Consider the following 15812-nt stretch of genomic DNA (forward strand, 5'->3'; position numbering starts at 1 on the left):
TACAAATATTGAAGAAAATAATTTGTTAATAAAAATATTTTTTACTGAAAGTGGCATTTAGAGAGTTATTTGATGACTGGAGTCTTGATAAATTTTCCGTATTCGGTGGGTTTTAAAGAACCATTTCGTTGGCTTAGGGAGAAAAGCGATCAAAGGATATTTATCCAAATATGAGTTTTTTAGCTATTCCAAATCGTGAAATTATTAATATTTAGAGTACCACAATTTTCTCAGTTCTATAGCGTAGATTTGGTTCAAACACAGGTTGATAGTAAACAAACCTCTTGATGACTCCTCTTCACACAGTATAATTATAACCTTTTCAGTGGAATCATTTATCGAAGAACATATTTTGTTTAAACAACAACATTCCTAATATAATAATTAACTATATATAATTACATTGTTATAATCAATTTAATAATAATTAGTTTTTATTATTTTATTTAAGTGTGCTTATTTACAGAAAAATACAATAAAAAAAAAAGTTGACTTACACAAACATCTAAGAACATATAGACAATGGAAAAAATATCTGTATGTCGAGGACTGTGTGCCATATTAACTACAACACATAAATAGTAAAGCGTTAAAAAAAAAAATGTTATGTGCTTTAAAAAAATCAACAAATCGGTAATTTAAAACAACAATATCCAGTGATGCGGCGAGAGGGATGCGCTGGGATCTTTTGAGCTCTGCTCTACCCCTCACACGTGGGGGATAGAGTGGGCTCAGGGATCCTTAGGTCGATTGTGTAAATATTCTATATAATAATGTAAAAGTGACAGAGATTATATTATTTTTTCATACACATAATTTGGTTATGTTCATTTTGTTTATCCTTCTATTTGTATATATGTTAAGAGAGATTTATTTTTAATTTATTTATTTTTATTCCTATTTTATTTTATTTTATTTTAGCATGAATGTGATTATTCATCACTATTACCTATTGCCCACAATTGTGTGGAAGATTGTAATCTCTATCAATAAATAAAAAGTATTTAAAAAAAAACAACAATATAGTATTTTAGCTAAAAGAAACAATACAATAGTAACAAACTGTGATATGTCATTGATCTATCGCATGTTAACCAAATGAGCTCTTTTCAGTGTAGCCAATAGTACATTACAACCAATTAGAGACTTTTGGTAAACTAAATAATTTCTTTGGAAAGCAGGTCCGCTACCTAAAATATTTTATTCTTGATGGTTCCCAACAAGTTAACGGTATTTTCTTTTTCTTAGGAATAACATATATTAGTAATACATACATATAGTCAGTTACATACACATCACTAATATTTATTTACACTAAGATCTATTCACAACCAACAAAAATTTTAAAATGAGTTGCTTTATATTAGTGACTACTACATAAATCTAAGATAGGTTCGCTAATTTCGAAGTTATTTAATTATTGGGGCCAATTATCTTTTTACATTTCTTACATACCTATTGCATTTCTTCAGAGTTGGAAATTGTTTACGTTAATAATGCGTTCAACGGGATAAAATTGATGACATGATCTATCAAAATTGTGCAACGCCTTAATATTCACACGATAAGTGTGCTTAACATACAGATAAAATTTATAACCTACCTTCCTCAGATCAGAAGTACTCTTTAAGTAAATGAGCACTTATAGCGTTCAAGAGGATTGATGATAATGCACTCAGTTCTCATTTTCCAATTAAAAATTTCTTAAGGGCTACCAATCAGCTCCTCTTCAGTGGAAGGAAGAGGTCATAAGTATTTTTGAACGCCTCATTATAATTAGGCATGATAAAACATTTCCTATAGGCTTTCCGCAAGAGAAGAAAGGAACAATAAGATTTCCTCCACTCTAGAAATGAATGAAAGTCAGCTTTACATTAAAAGAGCTTTGATGAAAATTAGTGTACATATATTTTTGGTGGACTGAAGCTATTCATAATTCATAATAAACCCACTCAAAATGGCTGACTAAACCAACAACGGGGTTTGCACCCCTGTAAACCAGATGATGACTCGATTAAGCTCTCTTTTCTTATAACGTTTAGCACATTTTGAAATAAAACTTAGTGGGTCTTGATTATCGTGAATCAAGTTTTGTTAGTGAAGTTGAATTATAACCTCGTTCAGTTCTTGTCCAGCGCATTTCACTCCAGGGAATTTCCAATAGAAAAGGGCATTTTCAATGAAGTATTTTCTTAAACTATCTAATTTAAAAACAATTTGATACTGATTATATTATTTATATTACAGTTTTTTTTTTGTTTTTTTTATTGTTGATGCTTACAAAATCATTAGATAATTCAAAATAAACTCTCATGGTAATTCATGTATCCTCGCCTGGCCAAAGGGACCCAAATGCCTGTCACGGTGATGCCGCAATAAGTAAATGCCCCAACCATAAAAACATTTTCTGGGGATTTGCGATTTACGCCTTCAGGGTGCGTTATAGTTGAAAAGATTGCCCGATGAGCTTCGGTTTAAAATTACAATTTCGATGAGAATCCTTCATATCTTTTTTCATTGGAAGTCCTGAGTTGTGTGCGATGAGGAAGAACTAGAAAACGTTGGTTAAAAAGTCGGCTACGCTACCGGAAAAAACTTCATTCACTATAAGTAACACCAATGAAATATCATTAAGAAATTCTCAACAATCTTGAAAAACTTGACATTGTCAATGAGGTCCCCAATACTGTTATTAAATTTAAGTAATAAATGGAACTCAAATTAATTAATTAAAGAAAATAGTTCAATAATTGTAAAAGGAGCCAAATCTCGCGTGACTCTTAAAAATTATTGCATATAAGGATCTGTTTTTTAGATTAAACTATTCATTTGGGTTTGTTATTTTTTATCAATAATTAATAAGAAATAATTCTACTGAAGTAACAATTCGTAATGAAATAATAATCAAAATTATACATAACTGAACGTCCCCCTTAAACATCAACCAACTTCTACATCACTCAATGCATTATTTTTAAAATTGACACGATCATCAACCAATTCAAGTAGTGGTTTTAATTTTTTTTTAAATAATTAATTTAAACCAACAAATCGATAAAAAGGTTGTTTTCGTAAAATCATTGAGAAGTAATTTCAATTGAAGGTCAAAAGCTTAAGATTAACTGCCAATCATTCTATTGGGGTTTTCCTTGTGTCGTGAAGGAAAGTCACATGTCTTCTCTGTCGCCATATTTTGTTTTCAAAGTCGAATAGTGAACACTTATTTATTTCTAGTGGACTAATTAGTTGGTTAGAGTCGAAAATTATCTGTATACTAGTTGTATAGAACTAGTAGTATAGAACTTATACAAATAATGAACCTTCATAAAATCAAAACTACACTTCACAGGTTTCACCTGTGAACGAATGTGCAGTTGTGAACGGTCGACCATGGTGGGAGCGGTACCAACCCTTCTCGTACAGGCTAGTCAGCAGGTCCGGGGACGAAGCTGCCTTCAAAAACATGGTGGAGACCTGTAATGGCGTCGGGGTCAGGTAAGCATCACCTAAATATCTTCATCTTTCAGCTTGAATCTATTTGAACCACGTGTTTATATTTCCAGAGTGTACGTGGACGTTGTATTCAACCACATGTCTGCAAACCAACCATCAGGCACCACGGGTACGGATGGTTCCGTCCCTGACACCAATAACAAACAATACCCAGACGTGCCCTATGGTCCCAACGACTTCCATTCAACCTGCAGCATCGATGACTGGGGAAATCGTAATCAGGTAGGTTGTTAAATCCTATGAATAAAACTATTAGTCACAACGAGTCAGTCGATTTTGATCAACTTTTGATATTTCAGATCCGTGTTTGTGAGCTTGTGGGGCTTCATGATCTCAACCAAGGAAGCGAATATGTAAGAGGCAAGATTGTTGATTTCTTGAACCATCTTATTGATATTGGAGTTGCCGGTTTTAGGTAATTTTCTACTAATTTGCATACAGCTATTTTAGAATTGTTTACATTAATTACCATTTTCTTTTTCCATAATTTTTATTTGTTTTCATACAGTTCCAGCATTTTTTCCCCATTTGACGATTTACACAGTTCTTTTTTTTCATCAACCTATGTCTGATGAATCATTTATGTTCCTTGCCCATAATATTCTAGATTGTAATTTTTATGATAATCTTGGCCCTGGTTTTTCGGCCAGTATTATTAAAAATGGATTATCTATTAAAAGAAAAGAAAAAAAACTTAAATAAACAATTGCTTCAAAAATTCTATATTATTAATAGAATTGTCGATACAATTATTAACTTTGTTTAAACTATTTCGGTACATTTGAGACTGTAAGATGTTTACCTAACTGATAACTTCAATATTTCTTATTTGATTATTTTCTAGGAAGTTGTTTCTTCCTTATGTGTTAAGTTGGTGAGGTGATTATCCTATACTCTATACCAATAAAATTCACAATTGAAAAACCACTAAACAAGAAAATTTTCTTTTTAGATATGGACAATAATAACCCCAAATGCACCAAATAATCTAATACAAGCAATATACTTGAACCAACAAACCTCCATAATTATTGAAAATTAAAAAGCAAAAATTTAATATATAGAGTAATGAATCTGATAGAAAACATTTGCATGAAACAAATCAAGACTGAAATATACAATATACTAGTCGAAAATGTTTACCTTAGAAGATTAATCAACAGAATTGGGTACAGCAATAAATAATAATTATACAACAAAAAGAATACAGAAAATAGTACAAAGATGAAAAAACAAACAGACCAACATAACAACAAAAACAAAACAAAACCAAAAAGCCCTATCCTATGGTCATAGACCAATTACTTCAACTCGAATAAAATCATTGCTCTCCCACCAGCTTCCTTCATTTTTCTGCAGTTACATGTGGAAAGAAGATCCCATTAGTATGCGACTATCATAATGCGTTATGACCTTTCGGTAAGATACTACATTCTGAACGTTAAGTCTTGACTTGTGTGGCGATGGCCTTGTAAATGCCTTTAAAAGGGAATTCTGGTTTACAACTGCGCTATGAGACCTAAATAGCTCCAGTATGTATATGTTTCTGCTTTTATACTGTTAAATTTAAAAGAGAACTCTGATATAAAAATTAAGACATTTTTCAAAATTGAATTTTCCAATTGTTAAACTTAATTAGGTATACACATTAATTTACATCCATTTAGTTTTTTCTTCGATTATGATCTCTACCTTTTCCGCCAGCTCAAGTATTCTCAAGGTCGTTTATTGTTCCAAGATAAGACAATAAAATAAAATTTACGTTGATTCTTTCCTCTCAAACTAACTTATTTCCCTCAAAAAGAGTTCGCTTTTCGAAAAGGTATGATTTGAACATAGAATTTATAGTATGTATATATAAGGATGCCTTGAGTATTGTATTAAAATATAGCTGCAGTTAAGCGTTCCAATTCGTTTCAATGTGACATGCAAATGTAATTCAACAAGATTATGGCATCACTAAAGATCATCTTTTTGTACGATATTATATTATAGGGTTGATGCAGCTAAACATATGGAACCTAGCGACTTGGCTGTCATTTACGGGAGAACGCATAATCTGAATACAAAATGGTTTCCTGATGGTTCGAGGGCGTACTTTTACCAAGAGATAATGAGTAACGGTAATCAAATATAAATTATGCTACATTTTTACTTGGATTGATTAAATTTAGTTCTAATTAAAAACTTTTGCGGTAGATGGTGATGTCATTATGCCCAAGGAATATACCGGACTTGGAGGAGCTTTGGACTTTAAATACGGCTTCGAACTAGCAAGAGGTTTCACCGGTGGTAACCAGCTCAAGTGGTTTTACAACTTTGGTACATATTTATTTTTATTATATACATAAACATAAACATAAAATTTTGTAAGAATCAGAGTGCAGTGATTGCTATATAACAGGTTTTCGACAATATTCATCAAGAAATGTCATATAAACATCAATTATTTAACTACCACATTAAAATTAAAACCTAAACTACAATGTTTTTATCAGGAGAAAAATGGAACTTACTTCCTTGGAAAGACTCAGTAGTATTCATCGACAACCACGACACCCAACGAAGTGGTATCTTTGGTAGGGATGCTCTCACATACAAACAGAGCAAGCAGTACAAGGTAAATATTGTACATAAACCTTTAGGATCAATTTATTTTTAATTAAGTTCAATATTTTCTTTATTTAGATATTAGACCACATGATTGTATAAGATGCACAACATTAACTTCATGATGTCGAAATTTTAAACCCGCTTATTGGCAACGGAGAGTAAATTTTACTCTTACAGAACATCCGAATTGCGATCTGAGAAAACATTTAATTATCATTATCAATTAACATAAATTAATTAAAATATTGATAATTTATATAGCATCTTGCAAAATGATTTTTCATAACGATTTTATAAATCAGAAACGTTAGTCTTTCGAATATGAAATCAAATGAACAAAAGAAATATAAATAAAAAGATTTTTTTTTATTGATTTATTTACTGTAATTTACAACTGTACAAAATAATACAATAAGTAAATATGTTGTATGTTTCATATACACTTGAAAATCTTGGGAAGGAACCAGCCAGCGGTGGTACTTCAAACATTAATTTAAATTAGATGGTCCCGTGGCCATCTTCTTTTCAGACGCCTCAGAGGATTATCAGGGATTGTTAAGGATGAAAGATTAAGAATTAATGGGTTAGGATGGTTAAGGAGTTTGGAATGAAAAGACGCATATCTGTTTTGGGCCAAATCTGCAACGAATGGGATGTTAAGGTCTTTGTGAATGAGTTTATTTGTAACGTAATAAGGAGCATCAAGGATTTTACGTAGGATTTTGGATTGGATACGGAAAAATTTGATAGTTCGGTGGAGCCCCAGAGCTCAATTCCATATAAAATAAAAAGATAAATTTATGTCTCATTATTATTATTATAGTAAGTCTATTAAGAAATATAATTAATAAATGATTAGAATTAGATGTCCAGTAATATGTCACAAAAATGCCAAACTCAAATATTCTCCAGTTGTAACAATCGATCCTAGATGAATTTTCTCGTTTTAAAGTAATAGATAAAACTAGGAGGGTTTTGTTCACAGTTTCAGTCGAATGCATAGCCTTTTTGTCCTTATTTTTCTTTAAATTCAGGCCTAAGTACCCATTTGTGGTGCTGTCCATTATTGTTAGATTAACCTTCCCCACAACTGATACAGATGATATCAATGAACCAGATTTACCGAACTTATTGGTAACTCGAGTTCATATTAGCCTTCCCCCTCTCCAAGTTCGTTGTAATAGTAACGATGAGCAAAAATTAATCATTGAGGTTAAACCCTCATATTATCTTCGACAATGCTGAAAATTTGCACCATGGTATCTGTTGTTAAACAAATTAATTAGGGTCACATGGTTGACCGCTCGCATACCTTACGTTCTAAGAGTTAAAGAGGGATGAACTTAAATTTTACATTAGGTATTGTAAGATTAAATATTGCATAACTTAATGTATCTTCTTAAAACATCGACTAGATTTTTTGTAAATTATAATCATAATTTAATTATAATATTTATGAGAAAATAGTTAAAAGGAATCTGTATTAATTGTTGTGTTGGACAGATGGCTACGGGATTCATGTTGGCTTGGCCTCACCAAAGAGCAGCAGTGATGTCCAGCTACAGTTTCGACAACAAGGACCAATCACCACCTGCATATCCTGTACCTATCAACGACGACCTTTCTTGCGGTGGAGGATGGGTGTGTGAGCACCGATGGAGGCAAATATATGGAATGGCCGCTTTTGCCAATGTTGTAGAAGGTACCCCAAAATTATTTTGGTTGACTCCTTATTCCATATAGGTTTTCAATTATTTATAAAAAATATTTGTTTCAGGAACGGAGGTAAGTAACTGGTGGACCAATGGCAATTACCAAATTTCTTTCTGCAGAGGGGACAAGGGTTTCATCGCATTCAATGCAGAGCAAAGCGACCTTGACGCTGATCTTCAGGTAACTTTAATTTTTGATAAAGGAAAATAATTTTGGAAGCAGTAGATGTTGTTGATACTAATAAGATATTCGTTGCAGACATGTTTGTCTCCTGGTGATTACTGTGACGTGGTGAGTGGGCTGAAGAAGGACGGAAAATGCACCGGGACTACGATTACTGTCCAGCAGGGAGGGCAGGCCAGGATCAAGATCCCGTCTAACGCCGATGACGGCTTTGTTGCCATCCATGCTCAGGTGAATAGGCTCCATAACTCCAACTTAATCTATAATTAAGTTCGATTCTTAAATTATAGTGCTCTTGTTTTATATATTGATAAATTATTTATCAATTTAATGACTTTAAGTATATAGTACCTAACTGATTTTTATTTTCAGTCAAAATTATAAGTGGACAAATGGCCCGGCCTTGAAGATGAAGAACAGATCCAGCGATTTAAATTCAAATTTGTTTATTTCACTATTGTAATGTTTCATCATTAAATAAATAAATCATTCTTAATTTTGTTTTTATATCCACAATGAATATATGTCAATTTGAATATAATCAATTAATTAATTTACATTAAATTTAGTTTGGTTAAATATCCGTTTTTGAACTGATCACCTCCTGTAAGATCACCAAATCTAACAGGAGACAGATGGTCTTAATGTATAAAGTTCATATTGCTCAAGGGTAGTTTCACAATATTTGTTCAATTCAACGTTTAATATTTAAAAATAAGTAACAATCATATTCAATAAATTACACCCTTGTAACTAATTTTTTCTTTGTCTGTTATATAAAATAAATGTGCTGATAGCATGATTGTGACAGAAATTCTATTCTTAAGTTTTCATTCTATATCATATCGATTTTGAACTAAAATGCTGTTAATATATTTTCAATGCTCTTGAATTACCTACGCACTTTAAAGAGCTGATTGAATATATTAAAACTAATTAGATGGATAAATTAATTTGATATTCAAGGCATATTAAATTCGTTTGCAAAACATACGTGTTTATTAGTTGTTTCCTTCAATTCTCGGTATGATATAAGTAAACAACAAAGTAAATGTTTACGAGCGTGGTTGTGTTAACATTGATTCTATTTTAATATAGTTTATTGAAAAACATACATGCATAATATGAAGTTAAGCCATTAGGTGTAACAAAAACGTTAAAATGAAAGAGTTGATTAGTTGTAAATATTTGTTATATACAGTTCTTGTCTTCTTATTTTGAGAAAATGACACCTTTTGGAGATAAAAATAATACTGGCATTTTTTTTTTAATTTAAAGAAAATTGACCTGTTTGGACAGAAAAAGAAAGGAATAAGAAAAATTTACAAAAACTTGAACGAGTTTTAGATTAATTATGTTTTAAAACATTTTTTCCCCAACTCTATGTTAGTCATTTTTCAGAGCCGAGGTAACTATTGTTAGCCATGCGTGCTATTCTTAGCCATGTATGCTACATCAGGATTTTTTAATATAAGTTAAAATAAACTAACGATTAACAAAAAAATAAAATAAATAGTTTTACATTATAACTGGACTTGAATAAAACATTCTGCTACCTAGCTTACTTATAAAAATTATTGTTTAAATAAAATAATTTTAGACTCAAAGAAATTTATGTGTCTTTATAAGTCCGACGTTTCGGCCAATTCGGCCATCCTCAAGGGCAATCTGTCACAGACAGCTCTTATTAAACTTGATTTTTAACAATTAACAATATTATCAATAAATTATCATAAATAAAATTATCAATAAATTTATGTGGTTCTAAAATTATATGAACCTTCATATAATTTTAGAACCACATAAATTTAAAAAAACTTTATGCAGGCTATTCTGCCCAGATCATTAATTTCAGTCCACAATCACTCTATGAGACATTAAAACATTAGGGAATCATCTACTTTATTAATAAGGAATCCTCAGCTTATGTCTAATTTCCTATTTTGTCAATACTCAAAATTATAAAATTAAAAATTAAAACTTTTATCACAGTTAATTTTCACTATTATAATTTATCACAGTATTTGTAACCTTCACCGCACTCAAGTCAGGCATTTAATTTATTTATTTCAATTAAATTGCCTTTTTTTTATTATCACAATTCATATTAAGATTAATTATAATTATAAACATTAATTTTATACCATCTTTATCAAAAATTAATTTTACTTAAAATCTCTGCATAATGTTGTGTCTGTTTTAAAATTCACTGTATAAATAATGTTTTCTGATACGTAAATGGACTCAAGTATTTTTTATTTTGAATGAATTTTTTTCTTTACGTAAAACCATAGCATTTTCAAAATCGAATTTTATATAAACAATTATAAACTGTCTTAAGAAAGAGTAAAGATTATATAAAAAGACAAAATTATGTTTTTACAGTAACAATTTTTTGTTTCATTCTTCCTTAAATTTATGTTTTGAAAAAAAATTATTTATATATATTAAAAATATGGAAAATGTATGCTACTTAACGAGTAGCAGAGAGAGAGAGAAATACTTTATTCATCTATGCTGCCCAAATACATCAGATTGCTATACCACACAGCATACTTATCAATCCGTAATCGGACATATATAAATTACAGATAATATAATATAATATAATAAAATAGAAAGAAAACAATTTTTTCCCTACAGTTTCCTTTTACAATCAATTTCGGTCTATACGCCAAATACAAATATTTCAATTCATTCTTTTTTTTCTTCCCCTTTTCTGTTCCTTCAATTTCACCGTTTCACAATTTTTAATTCACCCGATCAACAGATTCGCTCTCCTGAATTTACCCTCCTAGATCCTCTTCAGTAACCCGCTAAACAAATTCACTATTAGACGGCAATGTGAGATCAGACCAAAAAATATATATAAATAAATACAAATAATAATAATAATAAAATGAATTATTTAATAAATAAATAAGTTAAAACACACAAATCGAAAGGTCCACATATTAAAATAAACAATGAATAATCACCGAGCTAATTCCCATGCAGGTGATGATGTATTATCCCCAGGGAGTCCAAAATAATATTTTCTGCTAAGATCGCAATATCTCCGACGCTAACACCTAGGCCTTCTAAGAAGCTCCTTGTTCTATTTGGTATTGTTCTGCGAGATCCAAGCCAGAGGCCTCTCACGGTGAACTCTCTCTCCGAAGGTCTCGTGAAATATTTCCTTAAGGAAAGGGACGCATTTTTCATATATTACCTTATTTTCCCCTTTCTACTCCACCTTCCTGTTCGAGGTCATTACTCTCAAATCTTACCGTCGGATCCAAGACCAGAGTCGTGTCTCCGATTTTTGTAAATGCGACAATATCGGCATATCTTACGAATCCGTCGGTGTCAACACAATAGACCTCCTCGAAGCAGGTGAAGGAACTTCATCAATTCTTCTTTGACCCTGTGGTGCCGGCGTACTATTTTTCCAGCACCTGAGCTAGTGTTTCAGACTCTCTGCCACATTTGCGACAGAGGGACCCAAGTTCTCCTTGCTGTCCACTGGCTCCTGGGACTCCGCGCAGAGGTTTGTAGTTAATATTAAGTTTCAGGGCGTTCGCCCACTCTGACCCCGAGAGTATCTGCTTGTCACATACATATCTATTTGCTTTCGGGGTCTCTTTGAAATGGCGAACACCGATACCCTGCCATCTGCAACTGGCCCAATTCTTCAAAAGCATTCTTACGCAACGACTGTCGTACAGCTCTCACACTTTGGTCGTCCCTATCCACCCCAAGTCTATCAGCACATGCCGCGATTTCGGCTTCGTAACTGAATATAGACTGGAATAAGGCATTCGGAACATTCGACAGTCGCTGGGCAATGGACCAATGCTGCAGTGGAGCTTCCCATTGACAGCGGATCATACCCAGTCCTCGATACCTCCTGGGTGCGTACAGCATCGCCGACGAGGTGTTAGCAGGGAGCCCAAAGATGGCCTTGATACTCCTGCGGATATTGGTATCAATGCCCTCCAATACCGCAGGACGTATCTTTGTAAGAGGAGCAGTCTGGAGAGGGTAAACAAGGCCCGGGAACAAGTACTGGCTGACAACGTTGAACTTTTGTTCCGGTTTGAGGAGGCATGAGCTCACCAATTTATCAAAGTTATTATTTAGCTTTGTCACCACCTCTTCTCCAAATACAGCTCTCCCGAGAATGTACATCCAAGATATTTGATGGTGTCCTCGGCTTCTGCCGTTTGGTTGAGCTCTGTATTCTCAAGGGAGAGCTTTGTTGACCGCAGCTCTCCTTTGTCCAATCTCCGCGAGCAGCCTCTGGACACTACTTATTATTCTTTCCGCAGAACCCCTGTCGAGAGGAAGAAATTGAAAAAGAAGACTAAGTCCTTAGGGGCTGTTTCGCATCAAATCATAATAATAATATATAAATATGAGAAACATTTGAAAAAATGTGAAACTAAAAAGCATCCAATCTTTGTAAGTAGAATTTGACCTGTTTTTAAAAATATATTTTCAATAAATCATGAGCCCAAGAAAATACGGTACCGAAAGATTTAACTAAAAGTAAATACAACCCTTGTCAATGGCCCTCATTCTTTGCGAAGAAGGTTAATTGAAACTTGCGAAACAGTAACACGTGCCATGAGGCCACAGCTGTATGGAAGGAAGATCCCGAGCCAGTCTTTGTATTCAGAGTAATCACTGTGAGCAACATTTATTTGAATGTTAAGTTTACATTTCAATATTAAAGTAGTTGCAACACAAATTAATTGATTTATTATTACCTAAATAATTCATATCAATGAAAATCTTTATACGTGAATATCTGCTAAGCAAAACATCAACAGAAATAATTATATAGGCACATTTTTTTCTTGTTATGAATTCCATATTACATATTTTCAGTTAAAATACTCCAATCATCTCCATCGTAAACAGAATATACAGAAATTTATAAAAAAAAATATTTAGAACTCATTACAAATAAAATTGGAATAAGAGTGTGATAAAAATTCATATAGTCTTCAATACTTTATTTACACTTAAAATAATAATATTACTTGTACAAAATGTGCTATATTCATTAGGTAGTCTACAAAATGCCAACCACATTCTCGACTATTACTTAGAAAGCTATCTTGGGGTTTGTACACAGTTCTTCTTTAATAATTTACAGGACCGCCATCCATATCTTTGTAGTAAGAGTTAACTATCAGAATGCAGTATATGTACCAGACTGAAAAATAGTGAATATGTCTTATTAAAACTATAATTGAAATAAATATTTACTCATCCAAACCAAAGTGCTATAAAGAAATACTCAAAAAAACTATTAATAAGGTGTTAAATGGTCCAAATCATTAAAAAATGATTTATTATTTCAATAGAATAATTATCAAATCAGTAAAAAACAAATAATTAAATATTTTCTCTGTTCACTCATAATTCTTTATTAACCAGTTTGAGGGCAAAGTCTAAAAATTATTTACTGTATCTACGCTAATATTTACTCAAAAATGTCTGTATAAGCAATTTAATGATCATTTATTATATTCCGAAAATTATATAGCTTTCCAGCTATTCTAAAAACTAAACATAAGTATTGGGGTTTCCATGGAAAACTGCCCAAATGCGTTAATATTATTTTTAAGACATCTATAAAAATTCAAAATCCTGTAATTACCTTGGCAAATAATGGTCCGATTTCGTTGACTTGGTGAATTATAAACAATTAAAGCTTTATATTTTATATCCAACTTTTGTTCCTTTTTTTTCTGAAGAATTTACAATAATGTGTGATAAAAAAAAGATGTTGGACTATTTTCATACAAATCGTTATGGAGCTACAGCTTGAATAAAAATAAATTTATGAAAGAATAAAAGCTTCATCAATATGACTGTTATGCTCGGCCTTCATGATTATAGGAATATGAATTTTATTTATTTTTTATTTATTTATTTATTGATATTTACAACTGTATAAAAAATACAACAAGTAAATTTGATCATAATGACATAATGATAATGATATGATACAGCATGTAGAGAAACTACCCAGAAGTAGAACTCTAAAACATTTTACAATATAAGGTCACGTGGCCATCTTCTTTTCAAGGCCCTCGGAGGATTGCCAGGAATGAAGAAAAGAAGAAGGTTAGAAACTAGTGGGTTTGGGTTGTTAGGGAGTTTATAATGGAAGGAATGATATCGGGTTCGGGCCAGATCGGTTACATAAGGAACATTTAGGTCTTTATGGATGGTTTTATTAGTACCAAAATAAGGAGCATTGAGGATTTTACGAAGGATTTTGGATTATAAGGATTGGATACGAGAGGAATTATTTAGTGGAATTATTTAGAATTTAGTGGAGCCCCAAATCTTAACTCCGTATATCCAGATGGGCCTTATTATTGTCATGTAGATCAGTCTTTTGTAATGAGTTGGAAGTTTAGACCGTTTATCTAGTAAGTGCTGTAATAGTAGGAAACTGCGTGCAGTTTCCTGCCTTTTCAGTCTTGTGTGAGGATTCCAGATTAGTCGTTTGTCAAGGTGTAGTCCAAGATAACGAATCTGTTCTACAGGGGTAAGAGCCACATTATTAAAGTAAACTGTAGGGCAGTCCGCAGGTTTACGACGAAGAGTAAATGTAATTTGTTGGGATTTTATCCTTCAATTTCGACACCATTCTTCGAGGGTGATATGGGACTGGAGAGTTTGGGATGCAATCAAAGGGTTATTACTAACTGTGAGCACACATGTGTCATCAACATACGTAGTAACGATAGTGTTAGGAGTTGTTGGGATGTCAGCTGTATAGACGATGTAGAGGATGGGACCGAGGATACTACCTTGAGGAACACGAATTGAAAATAGAAGGATGAATAGGAACCATTGTGGTTTACTTGGAATAATCTATTAGTAAGAAAGAAACGGATGATAAGAAAATATGTAGGAGGTAAGAATTTACGGAGTTTGTAAAGCAGTCCTGATTAATTTTAAAACATTTTTATTTTGTTCAAAAAACCGTTTTCAATTTTAGCCGATTTTCCGCAATTAATACACGCCGAATCCAATTTAAATTCTTCGTAAAGTATGTTTCAATATCAGAATCAACAAAAAATAAGATAACTCAAAAACTATTAAGATTCAATAGCACCGTCGTTAAGCAAAAAACACAAAATTTGAATTCCCTGCTTTTCTATGTGGAATCGTTCCATTATCCAAATAAAATTTTTGAAGTGAAACTTCATTACCGATATTCTACAACTTGAGAGAAAAAAAAATATATGGGTCTAAATTGATTTCGTGATGGAGACGAAACGGAAGTGTTAGGGGCCAGGAGTACCAGTCTTCAATTCTAACAGGAAAGTTGTGCAGAAGCTTAAGAATCCCGACAGTACCAGTCCGTTGGACTGAGGTCCTGTTACAGTATACAAATTTTACTGCTGGAATTAACTTAAGAAATGGCTGTACGACTCTAATTAATATTATTATGAAACTAACATGTTCTGCCTTAATATTAGTCTTGTACTATAGTTTCGTATAAGAGGGGTCAATTATTATAATTTAATAATAATTGACCATCATTATTAAAATATTAATACATTATTTAATTTCCAGTAGTTTCACTTCTGTTGGCCAGTCCCAATGTTGTCTCAAGTTCCTTTTTTTCTTTTAAGGTGGACTCTTATTTTTTTTAAATTTAACAAAATATAAATTTATGCATGTAATAAAACCTACTTTCACACTTCCCTAATGGGAAAATCTAGACCAATCCGTTAAATATATATAGACTTATTATTACTTATTAGACTATATATATA

General features: G+C 32.2%; 2 protein-coding genes across 2 annotated transcripts in view; one reads left to right on the forward strand and one right to left on the reverse strand.

The window, feature by feature from the left end:
* The window catches only part of LOC106677556 (alpha-amylase 4N), a gene marked incomplete at its 5' end in the record, with an annotated part of 10996 nt that extends 2478 nt beyond the window's left edge, over positions 1 to 8518 (forward strand). The window contains 10 exon segments of the mRNA XM_014415568.2: positions 3350 to 3495; positions 3564 to 3735; positions 3813 to 3928; positions 5509 to 5636; positions 5713 to 5835; positions 6012 to 6133; positions 7630 to 7828; positions 7904 to 8019; positions 8098 to 8253; positions 8395 to 8518. Of these exon segments, the coding sequence (XP_014271054.1) occupies positions 3350 to 3495; positions 3564 to 3735; positions 3813 to 3928; positions 5509 to 5636; positions 5713 to 5835; positions 6012 to 6133; positions 7630 to 7828; positions 7904 to 8019; positions 8098 to 8253; positions 8395 to 8406 (1290 nt within the window). The 3' untranslated portion in view covers positions 8407 to 8518.
* Positions 8519 to 13007: 4489 nt separating this feature from the next.
* LOC106677561 (uncharacterized) overlaps positions 13008 to 15812 on the reverse strand; it is a gene marked incomplete at its 5' end in the record, with an annotated part of 18188 nt that continues 15383 nt past the window's right edge. Inside the window, 1 exon segment of the mRNA XM_014415579.3 lies at positions 13008 to 13225. Coding sequence (XP_014271065.1) covers positions 13152 to 13225 — 74 coding nt within the window. The 3' untranslated portion in view covers positions 13008 to 13151.

Source organism: Halyomorpha halys, unplaced genomic scaffold, assembly GCF_000696795.3.
Source record: "Halyomorpha halys isolate HHAL.00 unplaced genomic scaffold, Hhal_1.1 Scaffold103.1, whole genome shotgun sequence".
NCBI lineage: Eukaryota > Metazoa > Arthropoda > Insecta > Hemiptera > Pentatomidae > Halyomorpha > Halyomorpha halys.